This window comes from Tachysurus vachellii, chromosome 2 (genome assembly GCF_030014155.1).
Source record: "Tachysurus vachellii isolate PV-2020 chromosome 2, HZAU_Pvac_v1, whole genome shotgun sequence".
Taxonomy (NCBI): domain Eukaryota; kingdom Metazoa; phylum Chordata; class Actinopteri; order Siluriformes; family Bagridae; genus Tachysurus; species Tachysurus vachellii.
The window spans coordinates 31387440-31409588 of record NC_083461.1 but is presented as its reverse complement, the minus strand read 5'-3'; the positions used below and the strand labels follow the sequence as shown (position 1 = coordinate 31409588).

The window sequence follows — 22149 nt, the reverse complement described above, 5'->3', positions numbered from 1 at the left end:
TTGGTTTGCCTGAGAAAATGATGTCGATGACTTTTATTGCATGGGTGAAATAAAAATACGTCTATTTTATTCCATGCTGTGACATCGAATGCTCTGAGAGAAAAATAAAGAAAACCTAAACATCGAACACTTTTTCCAGTCTTTTCACAGCACGTAGCTAAGGCTCTCACCATCCCTACTGCAAAGTATAGGCTGGAAACTATTTGGACATTGAATTATGTTCAGAATAGTTTCCTCTGCACCTTAAATCGTCTGACACACACATACACAAATCCCCAGCTGTGAGGAATCATCCCATGACATTTTAAACAGCTGTAGGGGAACTCGGGCCAAACCAACAGGCTCATCATCTAGGAAAATATCTTGGCAGTGAAACGAACATGCTGCTCACTAATTAATCAAAAATGAAATCTTGAGATTGCAAATACAATGGAATATTCGCTGAAGTATTAAAAGTATTATGGGTATTAATAGTATAGTAGTAGTAGTAGTATTTGCCTATATATGCATTATATCTGTTTTGTTTAGGCATGCTGAAAATCCCAATACTTAAGACATCATTTTGGAGTGTTAAATCAGTATTGACAGATGTGAGTCCTCAGAGGCGCTGACGGCCTTCACTTCACATAAGCACTACCCTTTGATATTAGCACCTCCGGTTAGCTTTGTGATGCTGGATTTGTCAGTATGTGTGTGTTTTATATGAGCACTGCCAGGAACGGAGAGATAACTCAAGTGAAGCCAGTGCATACGGACAGGTGGCCTGCGGCCCAGAAAACTGACCCGATTCCCAGCGGAGTAGGAATCTATGCTAGGAAGAGCTGTGCTGAAGAACAAGAGCTATCAGATAGCAAGTCCATCTAAGTCATGTATTAGAAAGAGCCAAATAAAAAAAATAAAAGAAAATAATGATCCAGGTTTAAAATTGACCAATTCAAAGTCAAATTGTTTCAATTCTGTAAAAAGCTAAATCTGTTCAAATGTAAACAAGTCCCAAAAATCTAGACAAGAGAAAAGAACCGTGCTTTAAAGAATGTTAAATCCGGCACGTGTCTCTACCCACATGCGTATGCGCCTTTTTCCAAATCAATGTCTGACAGTAGATCTCTCTCCCGCAATTCACTAGTGTAAAGCTCAGCTTTACCAACCCACAGGAGTTCTTTTGAAACGCTTTTCTTTGTGTGTGTGTGTGTGTGTGTGTATGTGTGTGTGTGTGTGTATTTGGATAGTTCCTTCCTTGTCTTCTCTCTAATAGGCTTACACGGTGAGACGGATCCTAGCAACAGCTGCGGCAGGCGTTAGAGTCCGGGGGCGCCGTTAGCCGATCTCGTGGCGTTAGTTCTCTTTTCATTCCCTCACATGCTAATGAAGCAACATGGTGAGCGTGGTTCACAAAAAAACATCCCAGAGATATTCTGCTCACTCTGTAGTCAAGACATCTTACACCCAGTCTTTAGCTACATATCAATAATGCAGTAGGAGTTTAGGGCTTGTATAATAGTCTCTCGCTTCGGTTTGGGAAATAGAAGAGGATATTTGTTCTTAGTTCTACTTGCTGGCTGTTGTGTTGTTTTGTTGCTAAGCATTTTTAGGGTTTTACTCTTCCGGGTAGGTTTATATGGGAGTGTTTGTGCAGCGTCGGAACAAACAAAGGATCAATTATCTCAAAAAACACACACACACACACACATGCACACACACACACACACACACACACACACACAGTCTCTGTCTGTAACCTGTATCTAAAGCCAAGTGTGTGTTTTAGCAGGCTGGCTAGTGCTGTACAGAGCAATGCCAACATTCTGCATTCTTGTCACTTGTTGTCTTTCTGCATCACCAGATATTGGACACACTTTTGTGACATAGTTGTGCATGGTCGACCAAAAGAAACTTTAATTGCCTTTTACTTCTGTGTGATTTTACACATTATCATTTACAAAACATTGAATCAAAATTGGTTGTTTCTGTATTCTTTACACCACATTCAAAAACTCTATCAAAAAACATAAATGAACAACCGTCGAGAAAATGTGTATTCTATTTTGTAATAATAAGCAAACATACATATTACTTAAAAATCCTGCCAGGTTAGCAGATTTTAAACACCTGTCAGCTATAATTAGCAGTGGGAATTATAGACATTTGCATAGACTTATCCTGCAATAAATCCTGTTTGGTTAGTCTGTAATATTACTAATATTACTAATCATTAGCAGTAATGATTGTTAGTACATTATATATATATTGGCTAGCGTTAGACAAGAAGATATTAGCATTCACAAGAATTCTATTAAAAATAAGATTAAAAGTATATTAATATAGACTAAATAAATAATAAAATATCGGAAAACTTTCCTTCTAGGGGGCACGGTGGCTTAGTGGTTAGCACGTTCGCCTCACACCTCCAGGGTTGGGGGTTGGATTCCCGCCTTCGCCTTGTGTGTGTGGAGTTTGCATGTTCTCCCCGTGCCTCGGGGGTTTCCTCTGGGTACTCCGGTTTCCTCCACCGGTCCAAAGACATGCATGGTAGGTTGATTGGCATCTCTGGAAAATTGTCCGTAGTGTGTGATTGCGTGAGTGAATGAGAGTGTGTGTGTGTGCCCTGCGATGGGTTGGCACTCCGTCCAGGGTGTATCCTCCCTTGATGCCCGATGACGCCTGAGATAGGCACAGGCTCCCCGTGACCCGAGGTAGTTCGGATAAGCGGTAGAAAATGAGTGAGTGAGAGAACTTTCCTTCTTTCTATTTTAAGAATCTGACTAAAATCTAATATCAAAATAATTACTAGCCAAAACCCTCCCACAAACAAGATTGTTTTGTATGTATTTCTGTCGGACAATAGCATCTCTGTTAACTCTCCAGGCATGCCAAAGCTTTTTAGCACAAAACATATCACATGGAAACATCTGACCCATGCAACCTAATCCTAATTATTTCATTAGGCCACTTCCAGAAGTTTCCAAGTGCAACAGAGCAAGTTTACAATCCAAACCTCAGCTTTAATTTGAAAAATGGCTTAAGGCTTTAAACAGTGGGATTTAGAGATCTGATGACAGCAGGACTTCAGGAGTGCAGGAAATCCAGAGTTAATCAATCAGCTTTTTTGCAAATCTTGGCTGGACAAACTGATCTGAACGGATACAGTAGGGTAGTGTGCATGTAGGGTATAGTGACATGTAATCCCAAGATTTTGTCCGGCAATAATGCAGATGTTGGCCACAATGTACATAAATAATGACTATCATAATGACAAAAAAAAACAAACAGCTCCTGTACCAGGTTGGTAAGAATCAATCAAACTTAATGAAAGTGTGGAAACTTGAAGCTCTACAAACTCCACATTGTGATTTACATGTTTCTTTTTACATTCTGACATATAGCATGAATATGTGATACCTCTGGCTCATGATCTTGTAAGCATCTGGAAGATAGCAACGTGTGTTCTCCATCTGGGCAGGGTCGGCGTCGCAGATCTTGTCGTCTGTACGTCCGTAGTTGGCGCTCTCAATCATGATGACGTCAGTGCCAGGACAGCGCAGCTCGATGGGGTAACTCTCACAAGATAGCTCTCGCCGCACCACCGCCATGGGCACCGGGGCACGGCTAAACGCTGCACATACAACCACAGACACGGCATTAGAACTAGAGTAGAAACAATTTAATGTACCCTACAATGGTGTTATCTTAATAAAATTCATTTACATTAAATGTTTCACTAAGTAAACCTACAAGGGATGTATCCTTTAGCGAGGCATGCATTATATCTTATTATATTATTCCTCCATTTAGTGATGTAGTAGTTTGTTCCCAAACGTATAAAATGGTCAGCTACTTCCAACACTGTTCAGTCCTTAAGGGCTTTAAGACAATAGATTTATTTTTTCGTTCAAACTTGTATAAATTATAAAGCTAAATGTATTTCTTGGTCTCCCAACTAAAGAGGAAAAAATAGGCAGCACTGTAGAGACAAGTGTTTTTAACTTAAAACTGCAAATTAGTATGTGTTTTTTCTTAAGTGACTCCATTAGGAAGCAAAGAACCTTATTTTCTTCCTGAGTAGATATTGCAGTTTCACACCAAGTTTCCCTTCGCCAAGTAGCCAAGCAGCTAACACAAATATGACTTTATAACTGCTAGAATGAGTACCAAAATTGATTTGTAAATACAGCTAAAAATCCTGTCATGTTAGCTTATCTCAACCATCTAACAAACATTAGGTGTGAGAATTATAAAACAAATTTGACCTGACTTTAAAATCCTGTCAGAAATTCTCTTTGTTCAGCTTATATTAGAAAATGAATGTTAGCTGTATGAATTATTAGCATTTATATATATATATATATATATATATATATATGCTTTAAAGATCATGTCGGAAATCCTGTTAGATTAGGTTGGGTTTAGCTTCAGATTAGTCAGTAGACTACTGTTAATATTAAAAATAAATATGAGTTATAAATCCTGTAATAAATTTGGTCAGGTTAGCTTATAACAAACATCTTTCCTTATTACTGAAAACGCTAGACAATTATGAACATGCCATAAAAATCCTGTTAGAAATCTTATGTTATGTTAGCAGTGTGAATTATTAGCATTTTTGAATATATATGAACTTCAAATATCTTGTCAGGTTAGCTTCTGTTAACCATGAAGATATTATCAACCATTTAGCTAACATGAACAGCAAAACTGCTAAACGCCAGTTAACAGGTCTTAAAATCCTGACAGAAATTCTCTTTGTAAAGTTTATAAATAATGTCGAAAAACCTGTTTGATTAGCTTGGGTTTAGATTCAGATTAGCCAGTAAAATATTGCTAATAGTAAAAATAAATACAAATCTTTCTTTATCACTGAAAATGCTAGACAATGATGAACATGCCCTAAAAATCCTGTCAGAAATTTGGTTAGGTTAGCCTACTGTATATCAACCTCCGAGCTAACATGAACAGCAAAAATGCTAAACACCAGTAAGCATGACTTAAAATCCTGTCAGAAATTCTGTTTGTCTCATATTAGAAGTGAATTATTACAATTTCTAAATATGACTTATGTTAAAAATCCTGTCAGGCTAGCTTATGCTAACAATTTAGCTTGAATTATTAGTAAACAAATAGACAATTATGAATAAGTCTTATCCTGTTAGAAGCCAATTTTGTTTTATTTACAATAGCATTTCTGTACCTTTATTCAGAGGACTTAGAGATGTGCTGTGGCTTTTCTACTTACGTTAAGTTAAAAGTGACAAATGCTTGTACCTTAACCGTTACTGTTTTTTTTTTTTCCCCTGCTAAGTGACTCCATTATAGCTATTACTGCTATGAATATATTTGTTTGTTGTTGGTGATGTTTTGTTCCACAGATTAAAGGATGAGACAGAGCTGCAGTAGGAGACATGATTGAAAACACTTTCAAACTTTGAGAAGTTAATAGATCATTCAAGTCAATGTTTTTTGTTGTTGTTCAATCTGTTCAAGATGAATCACGCTCTGTATGTGTGTGTTTGTGTATTCTGTGCATCTGTTTGATTGTTTCAGTCCTTTAGTATTACAGTGTACATCTATCTGTGCAGTCTAATTTCCAACATTCAGCACAATCTATTCATTCTCATCTATGGCTACAAGCACTAGAAATGATTTCATTTTACACACACACACACACACACACACACACACACACACACACACACACACACACACACACACACGCAGGCTTGTCTTACAATCCTAATGAGGACCTTCCATTGACATAAGCATCAAAGCAGCTAATTAACACTATACAACATAGTGAAACAGAATGAAACAGTTCGACACAGATTAATTTTTACTTTTTTAAATAACTGAATATGGAAACACATAACACACACACACACACACACACACACAGGTGTCCAAAGACATCCACAGAGCCATATACCCAGTATTTATACATATACCGTATTTATGGAAATAAGAGAAAATAATAAGGGAGCCTATGGTGGTATTAATCACTGGAAGCTTTAAAAGACGGAATTATTGTCTCATCGTTTCACCAGACACTTAAACATCACCTTCAGCAAAGCGTACTCAATCGTACAAATTGGCTCTCAGCAGATAAAGTCGAAATTACAATTAAAAACTGCAGTAAACTGACAACAAGCTCAGTGTACCGTGAATGTGAGCGTTGTAACTTCAGAAACCTCTCGTTTCTCCTCCCTATGTTCATTCTCACCAATCAATTGGCACGCGTTAGTCTTTCATGGTGTGAACATCTACGGTTTGTTATAAATCGATATGCAACACTGAAAGAAAATATGTTCACAGATGCTGAAAATTCGATCACAACTTAGCTTGCAGATGCTCGCCTGGCTGGAAAAGTCTTTCTGCAATTTTAGGCTGAATTTTGAAATTAAGTTGCAAACAAACAAACAAACCAGCATAGAGACACGGCTGTGGACTATAACAACACCATTTAACATTTCTTGCTAGCATTTTTGGCCACAGGTAGTTTCAAGCAACAAAAAAAAAATTAAATAAATAAATGTTGGATAGAAGGGAGAAAGGTCTATCATATGGTGTCCTCTATAATAGGTGGTAGGTAAGGAAGGAAGGAAGGAAGGAAGGAAGGAAGGAAGAAGCCTTCAATAAGAATTGCTGCACAGCTGTGGTGAACCATTTGTAACATTTAAAAAGGAATAACAAACCCATAAAAATAATAAAAAGATAAAATCAATAGAAAAATAAATGAAAAAAGGGTGAAAAAATAGCAATGAAAATAAAACAGGATAAAATATTACAACTTTTTTCTTTTTAATTTATTTAAATTATTTTTAATATATGTCTATTATTAAACTTTATATTTTATGTCTCACACATTAAGAGTCCCTCAAGATTTTAAAATAAAATATATATATATATTTTTTTTTGTTCAAAAAAGTATTATTGGAGTTTTAAGGTTCTGCCTCCAACTTAAAATTATAAACATATAACTATTACATGCTAATATATATGTGAAGATCTGTGAATCAGAGAATGTTTGCAATTTATGTGCTAGAAATGAGATGACATTTCTAATGCAAAGCTTAAAATATGTTCACCGTTTTGCATGGATTAATATACGTGCTGTACATGACGTGCTGATCAAAGTGTCTGTAAACATCAACCGTGTTAAAGTATATATCATCTTTACTGACCTGTGACCTCTGTATTGATCACTGATCTGGTCAAGCTACATGACCTTTACAACATATCCTGAGGGGACAGTTAAAAAAAAAAAAGAGAGAGGCAGAGTAGGAGGAGGATGAAATTATGCATTAAGAGTCAGTGCAGAAGTAACCCTAGACCAGAAAGGTCAAGAGACAGGCTTGTAGTGTCAAGGTCAAGATATCTGATATATGTTTCTCTCTCTCTCTCTCTCTCTCTCTCTCTCTCTCTCTCTCTTTAGTTAAACACATTTCTAGATAATATATTTATTGACAAGTCTAAATATTCAATACATTACATAATGGCACATAAATGAATTTTATTTAATAACATGCAATACATTTATAACATTTGGCAGATGCCCTTATACAGAGTCTTACATTTTTATCTAATTTTATACAACTAAGCAATTGAGGATTATGAGTCTTTCTCAGGGACCCAGAAGTGGCAGCTTGATCAATCCTGCAACCTTTCGATCAGTAATGCAGCACCCCTGGAGAAGAGAGGGTTACAGGCCTTGCTCAGGGGTCCAACAGTGGCTTGAACCCCGATATTCTGATCCACAACACAGAGCCACCTGAGCTACTGTACCACTGCAATAGCTACTCTTTAACATGCACATATGAGAATATTAGTGTCAAGATGATACAAAAAAATTTTCTTTTCTGCGTAAAAACTGACAAGCCACAATTTACAGTATGTCACTCGTTATAATCGTTACTACACAGGACATAGAACAGTTTCTTTATTTATAATATATATGATAGTATTTTTACATAAGAAGATGATTTTATCTTCCATTTTTAAATCTCACTAAAAATTCCCAGTGACTTGATTTTGTTTCGACGTCAGTTTCCTCTCAGTCAGGCCACTTTGTGGAAAGTATGAGTGCGGCATAAACCGCAGTGTAAAAAGTTTAATGTGGATTTGCATAACACACTCGTGTGCCATTGTATAGTCTATAGACGGCAATTATCTCGCCTCACTGATTCAAAAATAGTCACAGTATTTATGAAGAGGCAGGTTGATTGCCTCTCTCTCTGTGTGAGTGTGTGTGTGTGTGAGAGAGAGATGTATATAAAGAGAAAGAGAGAAACAGAGAGTAATCAACCCCAGATCAGTGAGGTTTCAGTCAGATTAAAGAGGCTCAAATAATTTGGGTTGAAGAAAATGGCCGTTCTTTTGGTCATTACAAACTGAAGCAGCTCTCAACATTCAACTGTCCTCTCCTCCCCTCGCTCCTTTTTCTTGCCCTTCCACCCTGAGACCAGGAGTGACATTTAAAAGTCATCAACACAATCTTATAGGCTCCACACACACACCGGCCCAAGGGCCTGGCCTTCATTATCTCACAGAAAAAGGGAGAAAAACTGTTGGAATAAACGTCTGAGGGATTTAGCTTCCCTTCGCTCTCTCGCTCTCTCTCTCTCTCACTGTGTGTGTGTGTGTGTGTGTGTGTGTGTGTGTGCGCGTGTGTGTTTGTGCATGTTGAAAGATGGACCGCAGAGGATTGATGGCTGTGTTTTAAGACTCTCTCTGCATTGTGACATGACTGGCAGCTTCAGACAATAAGAGCGCAGGCCGTCTGTTTGTTCCTTAACCGCTCGGTTCACAAAGTTTCCTCCTACACCTGAAATCCTTAAATACATTTGGGATTTTTAAATGTTTGCCTACGGCTTTACGCTTTTATCTTGTAAGCCCTTTATTTATCCAGCTACTAAACATTTAAAAGATATTCACATACCCAAGAATCTGCTAAAGGTATTCAGTGACTAAAAAAATACAACAAAGAGGTTCAAAACTATTTGACGTGTGTGTGTACGTGTGTCTGCGCACGCTTAGTTTTTAAACTGTGTCAATTTTATTATATATTTTTATATTCTATATTTCTGTAAAGCTTTTGAGACAATGTCTATTGCTGAAAGTGCTACACAAATAAAACTGATTTCACTTGAATCATTTTAATTACATGTTAAATATTTTGTATGTCTAAAAGTTTAAAGTCACTTCTACAGTAGGAACAGAATTTTAATCAGATTATCAACATATTTAATCAAAAACAAAGCACATTAATATCAATTGTGAGTTTTAGTAAGCTACATATATCTAATATTTCAATTTGTGCACTTGTTCTACTAGCTAACACTTTTGTAGCAACAACTTGATGATTATAGTAAAGTTTTGCCAACTAATTACAAGTAAAATTTAACAATGCCATTTTTTTATTTAACATTTTTGGAATGAATCTCTAGTCTGTACATTTTGCAGAAAGTTTCCAGAAAAAGTTTCAGTCTTTTAATAGAAAAACAAGATGCTGCAGAGTAACAAAACTGATTACAACATAAGTGATAACATAACAGGAATTAACTTATGCTATGTATTCTAGAGGCGGGCACGGTGGCTTAGTGGTTAGCGCGTTCCCCTCACACCTCCAGGGTTGGGGGTTTGATTCCCGCCTCCGCCTTGTGTGTGTGGAGTTTGCATGTTCTCCCCGCGCCTCGGGGGTTTCCTCCGGGTACTCCGGTTTCCTCCCCCGGTCCAAAGACATGCATGGTAGGTTGATTGGCATCTCTGGAAAATTGTCCGTAGTGTGTGTGATTGCGTGAGTGAATGAGAGTGTGTGTGTGCCCTGTGATGAGTTGGCACTCCGTCCAGGGTGTATCCTGCCTTGATGCCCGATGACGCCTGAGATAGGCACAGGCTCCCCGTGACCCGAGGTAGTTCGGATAAGCGGTAGAAAATGAGTGAGTGAGTGAGATGAGTGTATCCTAGATTTTCAGAACGCAGTTCAGGATGCACTGCGCTGTTATTATAAAATAATCAACTTGGGTTTGTTCAGGCCACAAACCACCAGGTCGCTCATCATTGCTTATTATTCTATTTCTTATTTAATAGCCCATCCTGTGGTCTTTCATTGTTCATTTACTTCAGGAAACGTATTTGCTTTATAATGCTCTAGTGGCAGATATTTGCTTGTTCTGAACACTACTAGGCTACCGTTTGTTTATTAACTAAAAGTAACTTTGGAGTGCTAGCTAGCTGCACAAGCTGTGACATCAGGGGACTTAAGCAGGTAGGTAGGTAGGTAGGTGGATGAATAGATGGATGGAGACTCTGAACCTGCTGGTTCTGGTACGGATGCTCCTGTAGCTAGCTTATTTGACACACAGAATGTATGGCAATCTAACTGTATATTAAAACTTAAAATTAGACAGAATTTTTTATAATTTTACTCAGAATTAGGCAAAATAATATATATCGCAGATATTCCAATCAACATATAAATATGATATGACTGATAACTGCACAGGTGTTTTGTACTATCTGATATTAACTGACTTCACTGGAAGCCCCGCCCATTTACATCCATTTCACTTTGGTACCAATTTAGCTGGTGTTCATCTCAGCTTGATGTTCCTGAACTAACGCAAGCTCCTGTCTTTTCTGTTGAGCTTAATGGACAGCATTTTTGTACATTACCCTGAAATACTCGACTGAGCTAACTTCGAGCAGTTAATGTCAAATTTATTAGGGATGTGTCAATATTTTACCAACAATGTTCCAAGAAACAAGGCCAAACATATTGACATATTTAACACGCTTTATTCAGAGGCATTATTCAGAAGCATTTATTTGCTTCAGAGGAGCAGGAGCAGACTTGCAGTGTTGATGCAGAAAACATTAGACAAGCTACATATCGAAAATTCCTTTCCTCAAGGCTACCGATTATTCCTCATCAGGGTAAACAGGTTTGAGAAGAGCATGTCGCTCTCAAATTAAGCTAACGCTTAGAATGAGACAGGATTTATTTTAAAAGCTATCCAAGCATGTTGCCTATTAAGAGAGCAGCCGAGTGACTAAAGTCGGAGTTTCCACCATATTGTAGAGTTTAGGCTTGATTCTTTAGGCAAAATTCTACCCATCATTGTAAAGTCATCATTTACAAAATCGGCCCGTTGAACAGATTTGTAATTTGAAACCGTTTTTGCATGAGGACCACCATGGGGAAAAGTTTTAAATTTTTAAGGCGACATATTGTAAAGCTGTCAAATTAAATCAAATCCAAGACGAGGTTGAAATACGTGCAGCCGGTATTATAACTCTTCTCTTTCTGTCTCTCTAACTGGCCACAGGAGTCCGTATGAAATAGTGCACTGGATTTAAGCTCTCTCAGGCAATATTAAACATATGGAAGCCATATCTGACTCGTCATCTGCTGTATAGAATAGGTTTCTCATTTCTGATGCCCCCACACACACGTTTTTTTTTTGCTTTGTTTTTTTAACTATATAGCTTTCAGAGTGATAAAACAGACAGACTGAATTTCAGTAAGTGTGTATGTGAGAGACAGTTTAAGCTTGTCACAGAGACATGGTAAAATGCTGTCTCTCTGCTCAAAATGAACAGATGAGCGAGAGAGTGTGTGGATTTGTATGATGAGTGCATAAGTCGATTTAAGCTAATCAGACAGACAGGGTAAACAGTGTCTTTACCTCTTATCGCGAGCTTCATGCTGTTTTGTAGAGATGGGCGTGTGAGCGAGAGCTCGTATGTGTTTATGTGTATTAGGTGTGGGTAAGCCAGTTAAAGCTCAGCAGAAGGGAATGATAAACACTGTCTTTACCCCTTGCTGCTACGTTCACAGTGTCCTGCAGAGGTGCTGATTAATTAAGGCATGAATCAAAGTGTCCTGATTACACAGAAAACCCAGTCGCCCAGCTTCTCAGAGCTTTTCAGTCCACCAACCAAAAATCATTGAAACCACTATTTTTTTGTTTCTCTATAATCTTCTGCTAGCTCATACTAGCTATAAGGTCTGTAGATGAAAAATGTGGTTAAAGGGTACAATTCAAACTAACTAATTACATTTACATGTAATTAAAAAAAATAAAAAATAATTAAAAAAGCTTAATGCTAATGACCTCCCAGTGATATGTTTAGTTCTTATAGCTACGTACGCTTTTGTTTTTGTTTCGTTGTTTGGTCATCAACAGAGTCTGAATTTTGACCCTGTTTATTTACATACTTTTTTTTATTATCTTAGTATGTTATTGTTTCATAGTTTATTAATATATGTTTAGTATTAAAAACCTCCATGTACTAGTTGTAGTTTTTTTAAGATTTTTATTTTTAAGTTCAAATGTCACGATCATCCAAAGAAGGCTCTCTGTTTCACAAGTACCTCGAAAATTAAGTTGCTTTGTTATAACTTACTTTAAGTCCATGTAAAGCTCTGTGTAGTTTTATGTAGCTCTATGTAATTTTATGTAGCACCATGGACAAGGAGAAACGTTTTTTCATTTCACTCCGTCAGCTGTAAAGGTTTGAAAAGACTATTAAAGTTTCTTGACTTGACTCTTGACTCTTACTTGCATGTGAGTATTGGGAGTGTATTGGGAAATAATGCAGTTCAAGTGAATATATACATTTACTTCTTCAAATTAGAAATACTAGGCACAAACACACCCTGACTGAAGGCATAGCGTAGTACCTGGTTGGAGGAATGTAAATCAAAACCTAGAACCTGACAGAAACTATCCAGATTCAATAAAAAGCAATTTTGCCTCATGCTTTTCATGTAACCTTATAATATAGAATTTATAACATTGAAATATAATTCACATATGGGTGATGTATACAGCAAAAGAAAGAAATAATTTTAAAAAATCATACTTTCTAAAGCTCTTTAGTGTCTCCTGAACCTGAAAACCAGCTGAATAACACCGCTATAAGCTTTGACATAGTTATTTAACAAAATAAACAAAAGTACTCACTATGGTGAGAAATGTGCTGAAGGGAAATTTCTGCCAATAAATTATCCAAATTTATTCTAAATTCCAAATAATTTATAAACTCAATTTCATCATCAATTCAAATTTATTTAGCTCATTTTCCTTTTTCTTTTTTTTTTCCCGGATATCAAGGTCTTCAACTTGAGCACAATTTCTCGACATTCTTTCCAGCACACCAAAAAATGCATGTTTGACCCTTGTTAATCAATCTCCTCTGATTGGTTATTTAACTGGACCCGCGAGCTGAGAGACGCTAATCAGCCTCTATTGACTCAAACCTAAAAAACCTCCCAGATCGTCTGGAAACACAGACAACGTGAGAGGGGTTGATATTTTGGTTCTCTTGATTGCTGAAAGCAGAGTGACAGGACTCTCTCACTTGACTGATAGCTTCTGATGGCTTGACCAATGAACCAACTAAGCTAATTAGCTTCAATCTGTCTGCTGAACTAGCTCTACACTCATGCCCTCTCTGCCTTGCACAGGCTATTTGTTTTCCTTCCACAATTCCGGCATTGACATTTCTGAACATCGCGGCTGGCCACCGGAGTGAGAGTAACCTTCGAGGCAAGTGAACATGTTCGCCTCTCCTGTCAGTCAGAAGAAGCAAGAGGGAAATTAGCTTAGCGTGTTGGGAAATTAGCCACCAGCATAGCGTGTGAATAAAGATGCATGAGCAGGCGTGAAGATGAGGAGTGTGTGAATAATAATTTAAGCACTTGCTAACATACAAATGCACACATTTTGCTAGGAGTAAAAAAAAAAAGAGCCTAAATTTGCTCTGACAGGAAACCATTAGAAATCTGACTTTGTGCTAGCACAGCTAAAACTCAAGAAGTTTCAAAATGAGGTAACCCTCTGGTCAGGGCCAAACAAGGAAACTTTACTAATTAAAGGATTTTTTTTAAATACTTTTTTTTCTGATGAAATTCCAAGCAAGAATTACCTCACAGATTTATAATTTATAAACGCTGACATGTTCTATAGAAACCCTTTCTTTATTGTACCACAAATTAGAGTAGAATCTGGTAAACCCCATCATTGAAAATAGAGAAAAAATCCATTCAGTTGATCTGGCATAGGATCATCAGAGATATTTTGATAGCTGCTATAGCTACACAACAAGCAATTAGTTAAAACTGTGAATATATGAAAAATAGACATTTCAAATGTTCATATAGGAATTTGAGTCATATTAGACTTAATGTATTTATATGACACGCGATATCACAACCCTGGTGTTCTACTAGCTGCAGTTCTGTATGTGTGTATGTGTGTGTGTGTGTGTGTGTGTAGGGATTGATGGGGTGTTGACAGTGGTCACTCCAGCACTGTTTGGCAATTTCCCCTTCTTTTTATCTTCCCTTTTCATCTCTCTCTCTCTCTCTCTCTCTCTCTCTCTCTCTCTCTCTCTCTCTCTCTCTCTCTCTCTCTCTCTCTCTCTCTCTCTCTTACTCCCTATCTCTCTCTCTGGTATTTCTCCTTCAGCACCTTTTATCTCCACAGTGCTTCAGGAATGTTATCAGCCAAAACTAACACCGCACAAAGGCATGCACACACACACACAAACACACACAGTGCGTCTGGCTTGACTTTTAACTTCCTTGGATGGCACTCAGGATTTAATTGAGGTCATCTAAACAAGATATAACAGAGAGAGAAAAAGAAAAGCATTTCCGCTCTCACACACCACATTCAAGCCACTCTAAAATTAGCTCTCACACATACGACACACATCGGGGACTGGTATGTGAAATATCCATAGCCAACAGGGGTGTGATTACATATTAACACAATGGTTTACCACAATATTCAACATGAATACCACAAATCATCTTGGGAATATTTTAAATTTTCCAATTATATCAAGTGTTTGAAACTTTATTTATATCATAGTTGTACAGTTTTGAGCTTGATGTGCTGCATTTTAGAAGTTTAGAACTAAAACATATAATATGATTTGCCCTGAATTACTGTACATCTCAGAATGTTAACAGTCTATAGTTTAAACATTATAGTCCATAGTTAAAGCTTATAGCATAGGGTTTATAGATTTAGTTGATTGTTTACTCTATGTTTTACTTTTAATTAATACAATATAAACAATTTAATTTACACTTTATGTTGACAGTGTAAACAAAATAGTCTATATTTTAATTTGATAGACTAAACAATATAGTCTAAGTTGACAATGTAAACAGTATAGTTTATAGTATAAATTAAAGAAGGTCAAGATAAACAACAAAGTACAATTAATGTGACAGTGCAAACAATATAGTCTATATAAGTTAATAGCGTAAACAATATAGTCAATAAATTTAGTTCATAATATAGTCATTTTTTTGATAGTGTAAACAATATAGTTGACAGTTTTGATACTCATTACATTGCTATTATCCTATTTTTCTTTCACTGTCTATTTGTAAAATGTTCATTAAATTATATCTATCAATCAAATCAACAGGTAGCCATTTTGGCCTCTATTTGGATCACATGGAAGATATGTAAATCAAGTTAAAACAAGTTAGATCGCAATAAGAAAACATTCGTATTGTGGGTAAATAAATTGTGGGAAGCAAATAAATAAAAGTACATTTGAAACATGAAATTGATTGGTTTTTAAAGTCAAGTCACCACTCATTCAAAATATGATTTTGCCAATTGGAAGAAAAAAAAAGATTAAGAAAGTTTGGCAGGTTGTTACATCTAGTCAGTTACTACTAGACATGTCTGTATGACTGAATTTGAGGTTGTCCTGGCAGAGATATTTGTGACAGGCAGAGATTAATCCGTGTAATGGTGCTTAAACGATCGATGGTGTACACCTCTTTCAAACTGTTGTATGCTTGGGTTAGTATGGTCCCTGGGCAAGAATGGTAACCCAATGAAGCTGTACTTAGGTCTGGCATAGCTCATGTAGCGGTGGAAAAACATGAAGGACAGTGGGTAATTCGGCACATGTGGAAACATGCTAAAAGCTCCTGTCAATTCCCACTACTTCAGATGTAGTTGCTGGTCAGTTGCTATTGGACATTTCTGTTTGTGTTTCCAATTAGTCTGAAAAAGCTACAGAAGCCTGCTCTCTAGCCTGTAGGGATGAACACAAAGCAGAGTGCTGTGACTGACAAGCCTCTCCTGGCAGATCTAACTCCTCCTGCTGATATTTTTAACCAGCCCCTCATCCGGCAGTTACAAAGCCGCGATTTGATACCAATTACAGCTCAAAACCCCTCATATTTACTTACATAATACAGACCAGAAATTAGCAATACATGAAAATTAAATGTGATTTCATGCGTAATCATAGCTTCTTTGTCTCAGTGAGCATCCAGCAGCATGATTCCAGGGCCGGTATGCAAATTCCTGTGGCTGTCACTTTACTCGAGTGCTGCCAACAAACTAATCTGACCCATTTATAAAACAAAGGCTGGAAAAATAGAACTTCCATTTCATCTATTTATCTTACAGAGAAGTGAAAATAGTGAAGTAGGAAAGAGATGTTAGAGGCCATACTAACACAAAACTGATATTTTGGGTTTGTAAACACAAGATGTTTGGTGTTCTGGTCATATATGATTTATCCAATGCTTTTTTTGTAACAATGTCTATTTTTCCTGCCACTGCAAGCTAAAAATCAATTTATCTGGATTAGAATTAGTTATTAACAGCTACATTCATGTCATGTCTTTGTGGCAGCACTGCAATCCTGCAATTATTCCCCAGTGATCTGCTCTCTAATGGTACAGGCTGATATTAGGATACTGGAAACACACCAAGTAAGTAAATGAGGACTTGAGGGCTTAAGGACTACTAACTAAAACTCAAGCAATTAAAATTCATTATCTAAATGAATTATAATTATTCTGCAGAAACTTTGGTAAATCTGATGACAGAAAATTTGAGGACTCCAGACAAACAAGAGTACTCTTCAATACTCCTCTCTTAATCTCCTCCATTCTATTATAGTGTCCATCAAAAACAAGATTTCCTGGCCACAATTATACTCTACCCAAGTAAACAAATTAGCTAATAATATTCTATGGATCCAGAAAAAATGCTCTGCATATGAAACTCTGATCAAAACTATCCAGGTAGTAATCTGTTTTTGGTTCAGTGTTGGGCTAATATCAGCCATCCCTTGGAACAACACTGTTTTGCACTTAGGGCCAGTGTTGGGCCACAGACTTCCAGCCTCATTTAAATCCACTTTGCCAGGTTGCTAGGATTAGAAAGAGTGGCTGGGTTGTCATGAAAATTGTGTCTTCATCAATAATTGGGCCAGTGTTGGCACAATGTTGTAAAGATACGGCCAACATGGCTACTCCAAACAGATGATGGATCAACATCATTTTGCTACCTGGGCAAGCTCTGCTCATGCTTGGTACCTGTTGCTATGTAAACAAAAATTATAAAAAATGGAGGGTAGATTCATAATATTATTTCAAGTATCACAATCTGGTTATGGTTTACAACTTTGTTTTCTATGAGATTTCTGCTCAGATAACTAGATAGGTCATTCTGCTACAAATCACTGGTCACAATTAGCAAATAAACAGAGATGCAGCCTCTTGAATTTTCTTTTTTGGTAAAAATGGTTTTCCAAGGGTAGGAATGGACTTGAACGGTAAAATGAGTGTCTTTGCAAACAGTAGGTAAATATGCAGTAGCTAATTACGTATACAGTTTGTACGGGTCTATCATGCTAGCTATGTTCCCCTAGGAAAAATATTGCAAAGAAATATGCAATATGCAATCAAATATTTTGGAAATATTACTGCCTAACAATTTCTGCCTACTGTATACCTAACAATGTATGCAGAGTCTAGAACAAGGTCAAACAAGGTCAAACTGAAGTTACATACTACAGTTTATAAATTTGACTAGATAACTTTGCCTGCTTGTTAATAAAAGGTTAGTACATAAAATCAAAATTAGTTGAACAATCCTTAAAACATATTTAAGACAACAAATGCACAGGATACATTAGTGATGCGCGGTCGCATAACCCGCAGGTCCCGCAGGTGACCCGCGGGTCGGGTTGGGTTGGGTAAAAAAAATTGTCACTTTACTGCGGGGCGGGTTGGGGCGGGTCATTAAAAGCAAAATATAAAAAAAAATATTTTGGAATATATATTTTTATATTTTATGTGATTATTTGATAAGGTTACAATACGTAGGCCTATGTAGCAACGTAACTTGCGTGATGACCCCAAATCTTTGGCTTCGCGTCATGAAAGCGCCAATCAGCTCCCGGCCCACAGCCAAAACAATAAAGCAGATAATTAAAATGGAAGACGAAGTGCGAGTGGAATTAAGGTCGGGAATTTACAAAATCCGAAGAAAAGAAGGTAAATCTGCAAAATCTAATGTTTGGGAACGGTTCTCAGAAATTGTTGCAGCAGGAGACAACAGCAGTATCGGCTACGTTAAGTGCAACTTAGCCGATAAAAAACGTGTGAAAAAATATACAAACAACGAGAGCCACAAAACGGGCACTTCCAGCATGTCAAGGCATATTTGTGGGGGGTCTAAGTAAAAGGCCGACACGTCTCAAAATATTACAGCTTTTCTCAAAAGTAAAGTACCAGCACATGTCAAGTCCGAGGTTACAGCTCTGCTGGCCGGGTGCTCGAGGCTAGGCGAAATAGATTAAATCGGGTACAGTGGATGCAATTCTTTTTTTGCACAGTGAACGTAAAAACGCTAAATGAACATTTCCGTGTGTTAAATAAAACAAAAGTTCAGTGTTTATGTAGCATAGGCTGTAAACTGTATGCCTATAAAAATCTGATCTAGATTTTGTTTGAGCCTTTTTCTGTTTTAAAATAGGCTAATGTAATTTGTTAGACCTATAGGTGTTTATTTATAGGTCTTCTATAGAGATAATTACAAACGATGCTTTGTAAATGTTGAAAATGTATATATTTTTGTGTTAATATGACCATGCTGGTTTCTATGGTGAAATAAAACCTGCTTTCATTTACATTACAATGAATCTATTTAATGGTCGCGGGTGCGGGGCGGGGCGGGTTGTAAAAATAAAAACAGTGGCGCGGGGTGGGCTGGGGCAGGCCAATAATTTCATAAAAGCGGGACAGTATACCGGGTTGGAAAAAAACCCGACCCGCGCTTCACTAGTATACATGGATAGGTAAAGGCTAACTTGCAAATTCTGAGGCTTAAAAAATGATTAACAGACATTTTTCTGCTATGGCATGTCAGTTACAAATCTTCTGTATGGTTTTTTGAGCCTTCAGATTCAAAGAAGATGAACAGATAATGCTAACCTTGGTGCGAAGCTGCCAGCATTGTTTGCTAACTAGTGACTGAAGCACAATGAAGTTTTTAATTATTAATCACACCAATTATTAATCATTCATTAAGGAGTAACAAAACCTTCCACAATACCAATATATAAATTTTATGGTAAATTTGACCTCAATATTTTCCCCTAAACATGAATTCTGAGGTAAATTTCTTTCATGACACACCCATTTGTCACACCATGTGACTGGGGATTGATCATTTTCACAAAGTGAAATGGGTCATCCTTTTCTTCATGTTTTCCTGCTAATATTTCGAATGAAATCAAGGATCCAGCCTGACGTCTCTCTGTGACTCAGCAATACAGAAACAAGCTGTACCGCTGTCACACAAACACAAACAACAAACAACAAACAGACAAGAAAGCTAAACTCCCACTCGTCGCCCCGGCAGATTTTTCTCTCTCTGTCTGTCTCACTTTGAAGCCGAGTGTGTGTGAATTGTCTTGTGGTGAACAGATCTTTGGGACACAAACACTTCCCTATGGCCAATACTGCAGTAAGAGAAGTAAGATAGACAAAGAGACTAGAGAGTGAGTGTGAAAAAAAGAAGTACTTTTACATCAAAAATGAGATTTTGACATGGATACATCAAAGCACTGATGCTGTTATAGAAAAATAAACTACAAAGTTGGCCATTTTTTTTAAAAATCCAGGAATAGTTATTCAATTCAGTTAAATGTTCAGCACTGAATATCAAAGTGCAAAGTAGCTGTCATGTCCCACTCCACAATGGTGGTTAGTATTAAGCTCATTTGAAAGTAGACACACAGGGCTTGAAGATTTATTTATTTTTTTAAGTATTTCTGTTATTACCTAGCCTATAAGGAACGATACTTTCATTAAAAAGGCTCCAAAAAACAAAAACGCATTTTTGTTTCACACAAATGTTTCTATCTTCATAATAATGTGTGAGATCAAATGCATTTGTGCTCTCTGAGATGCCCCAAGTGCTTGTTCATTTCAATTCAAATCAAATTTACTTATATAGCCTTTTAACAATAGACATTGTCTCAAAGTGCCTTTACAGAACATAAACATAATACAAAAAATTTAATATTATTCAAAGATTAATATAATGGGGGGCACGGTGGCTTAGTGGTTAGCACATTCGCCTCACACCTCCAGGGTTGGGGTTCGATTCCCGCCTCCGCCTTGTGTGTGTGGAGTTTGCATGTTCTCCCCGTGCCTCGGGGGTTTCCTCCGGGTACTCCGGTTTCCTCCCCCGGTCCAAAGACATGTATGGTAGGTTGATTGGCATCTCTGGAAAATTGTCCGTAGTGTGTGATTGCGTGAGTGAATGAGAGTGTGTGTGTGCCCTGCGATGGGTTGGCACTCCGTCCAGGGTGTATCCTGCCTTGATGCCCGATGACGCCTGAGATAGGCACAGGCTCCCCGTGACCCGAGGTAGTTCGGATAAGCGGTAGAAAATGAGTGAGAGAGTGAGTGAGATTAATATAATGCAAAAAAAATCAAGATTAATATTAGAGTTTTTTTTATCCCCAATGAACAAACCTGAGGTTACTGAGGCATGACTGTGGTGAGGAAAAACTCCCTTGGATGGTAAAGGAAGAAACCTTGAGAGGAACCAGACTCAAAAGAGAACCTCATCCTCATTTGGGTTACACTGGAGGGTGTGATGATAAATATACAGTCCGACAAATTGTGTATTGATGAGGTTGTCGTCCTCAAAGACAACATGTTGGCTTCTCCTCTTAGAATGTCCGAATACTTCATGAAGCAGAATCCAACTGGAGCTGGTACATCTTTAGATCCTCACAGGATTGGCCTCATCTCAGTGAAGGTCCAAAATCGTCATGACAAGGAACACAACTGGAGCTGGTACAATCAACAACAAATTGTTCACATCTATTGTTTCTTATGTTCTGTAAAGCTGCTTTGGGACAATGTCCATTGTTAAAAGTGCTATACAATTAAATCTGAATTGAATCTAAAATGTGATGGATATTCTTCAGCCACTAAAATTCTGTGTAAGGTAAACCAACGCTTCCACCGAAAGCCAAAATGAGTCCTGACTCATTTTATATCAGACTGGCAGAGACAAAATAATTCATTGTTTTATACAGTACTGTCTGAAAAAGTACAAAAAGTTGGAATGTCAGTGTAGTGGTGAGAGTGGTTAAGAGGAGAAACGAATAGACAAGGAGGAAAAACTGAGCAAATATGTAAAGTCGAACCTCAGATGATTTAGGACTTATTAAGGCTTTTTTAACTTGTCATTTTGGACAACGCACAGACAGCGATTGCGGTCCTTCAGCAGGGAATGCACACCTGTACCATGTCTCCTGTCTGAGACAGTCCTGCTTTTGTAGGTTTTATCTCAGATCTCTCTCTCTCTCTCTCTCTCTCTCTCTCTTAAAACACACACACACATCACATGTCTCCCTCTACAGTATCGGTGAGCCATCTTTATTTTTCCCTTTTATATCGCTCTCACATGCACATTTGCATCCCTCCTGATTTCTGAAACATGTAAAAACAAAAATAAAAACAAACAAAAAAACAGAGTGCGTGAGCTAGTCTCAGCAATTCGGAAACAGTCAGACGATTTCCTCTACCGTGGTTCTTCTTTTCCCCCCCGGCTGTATTAACGGGGAGACGAATGAGGTACAGCCGTTCAACTGCAGGCAGCATGCAACAGTTTCCTTTTCGCCGAAGCAATGCTGGATTTCACACGATACTGTCTCAATCCTTCCCCCCTTGCCTCAGGGCCATTTCTTATAACAGCAGCTATGATAATAGTTCCAGCTGCAAGGAATGCACTCATCCAAGTACATTTTTGTTTCTATAGTAACTGCTAACACGGGGACTTGTACTGTTGGTGTGCCACA

The 22149-nt window shown here is 37.5% G+C and overlaps 1 protein-coding gene across 8 annotated transcripts in view; it reads right to left on the bottom strand.

Moving 5' to 3' along the window:
- Positions 1 to 22149, bottom strand: part of LOC132841763 (adhesion G protein-coupled receptor L3-like) — a 276039-nt gene that overhangs the window by 158347 nt on the left and 95543 nt on the right. For all 8 annotated transcript variants that reach the window (XM_060864273.1, XM_060864276.1, XM_060864278.1 and 5 more), the window contains one exon: positions 3400 to 3613. In XM_060864273.1, coding sequence (XP_060720256.1) covers positions 3400 to 3613 — 214 coding nt within the window. The remainder of the gene's footprint in view (positions 1 to 3399; positions 3614 to 22149) is intronic.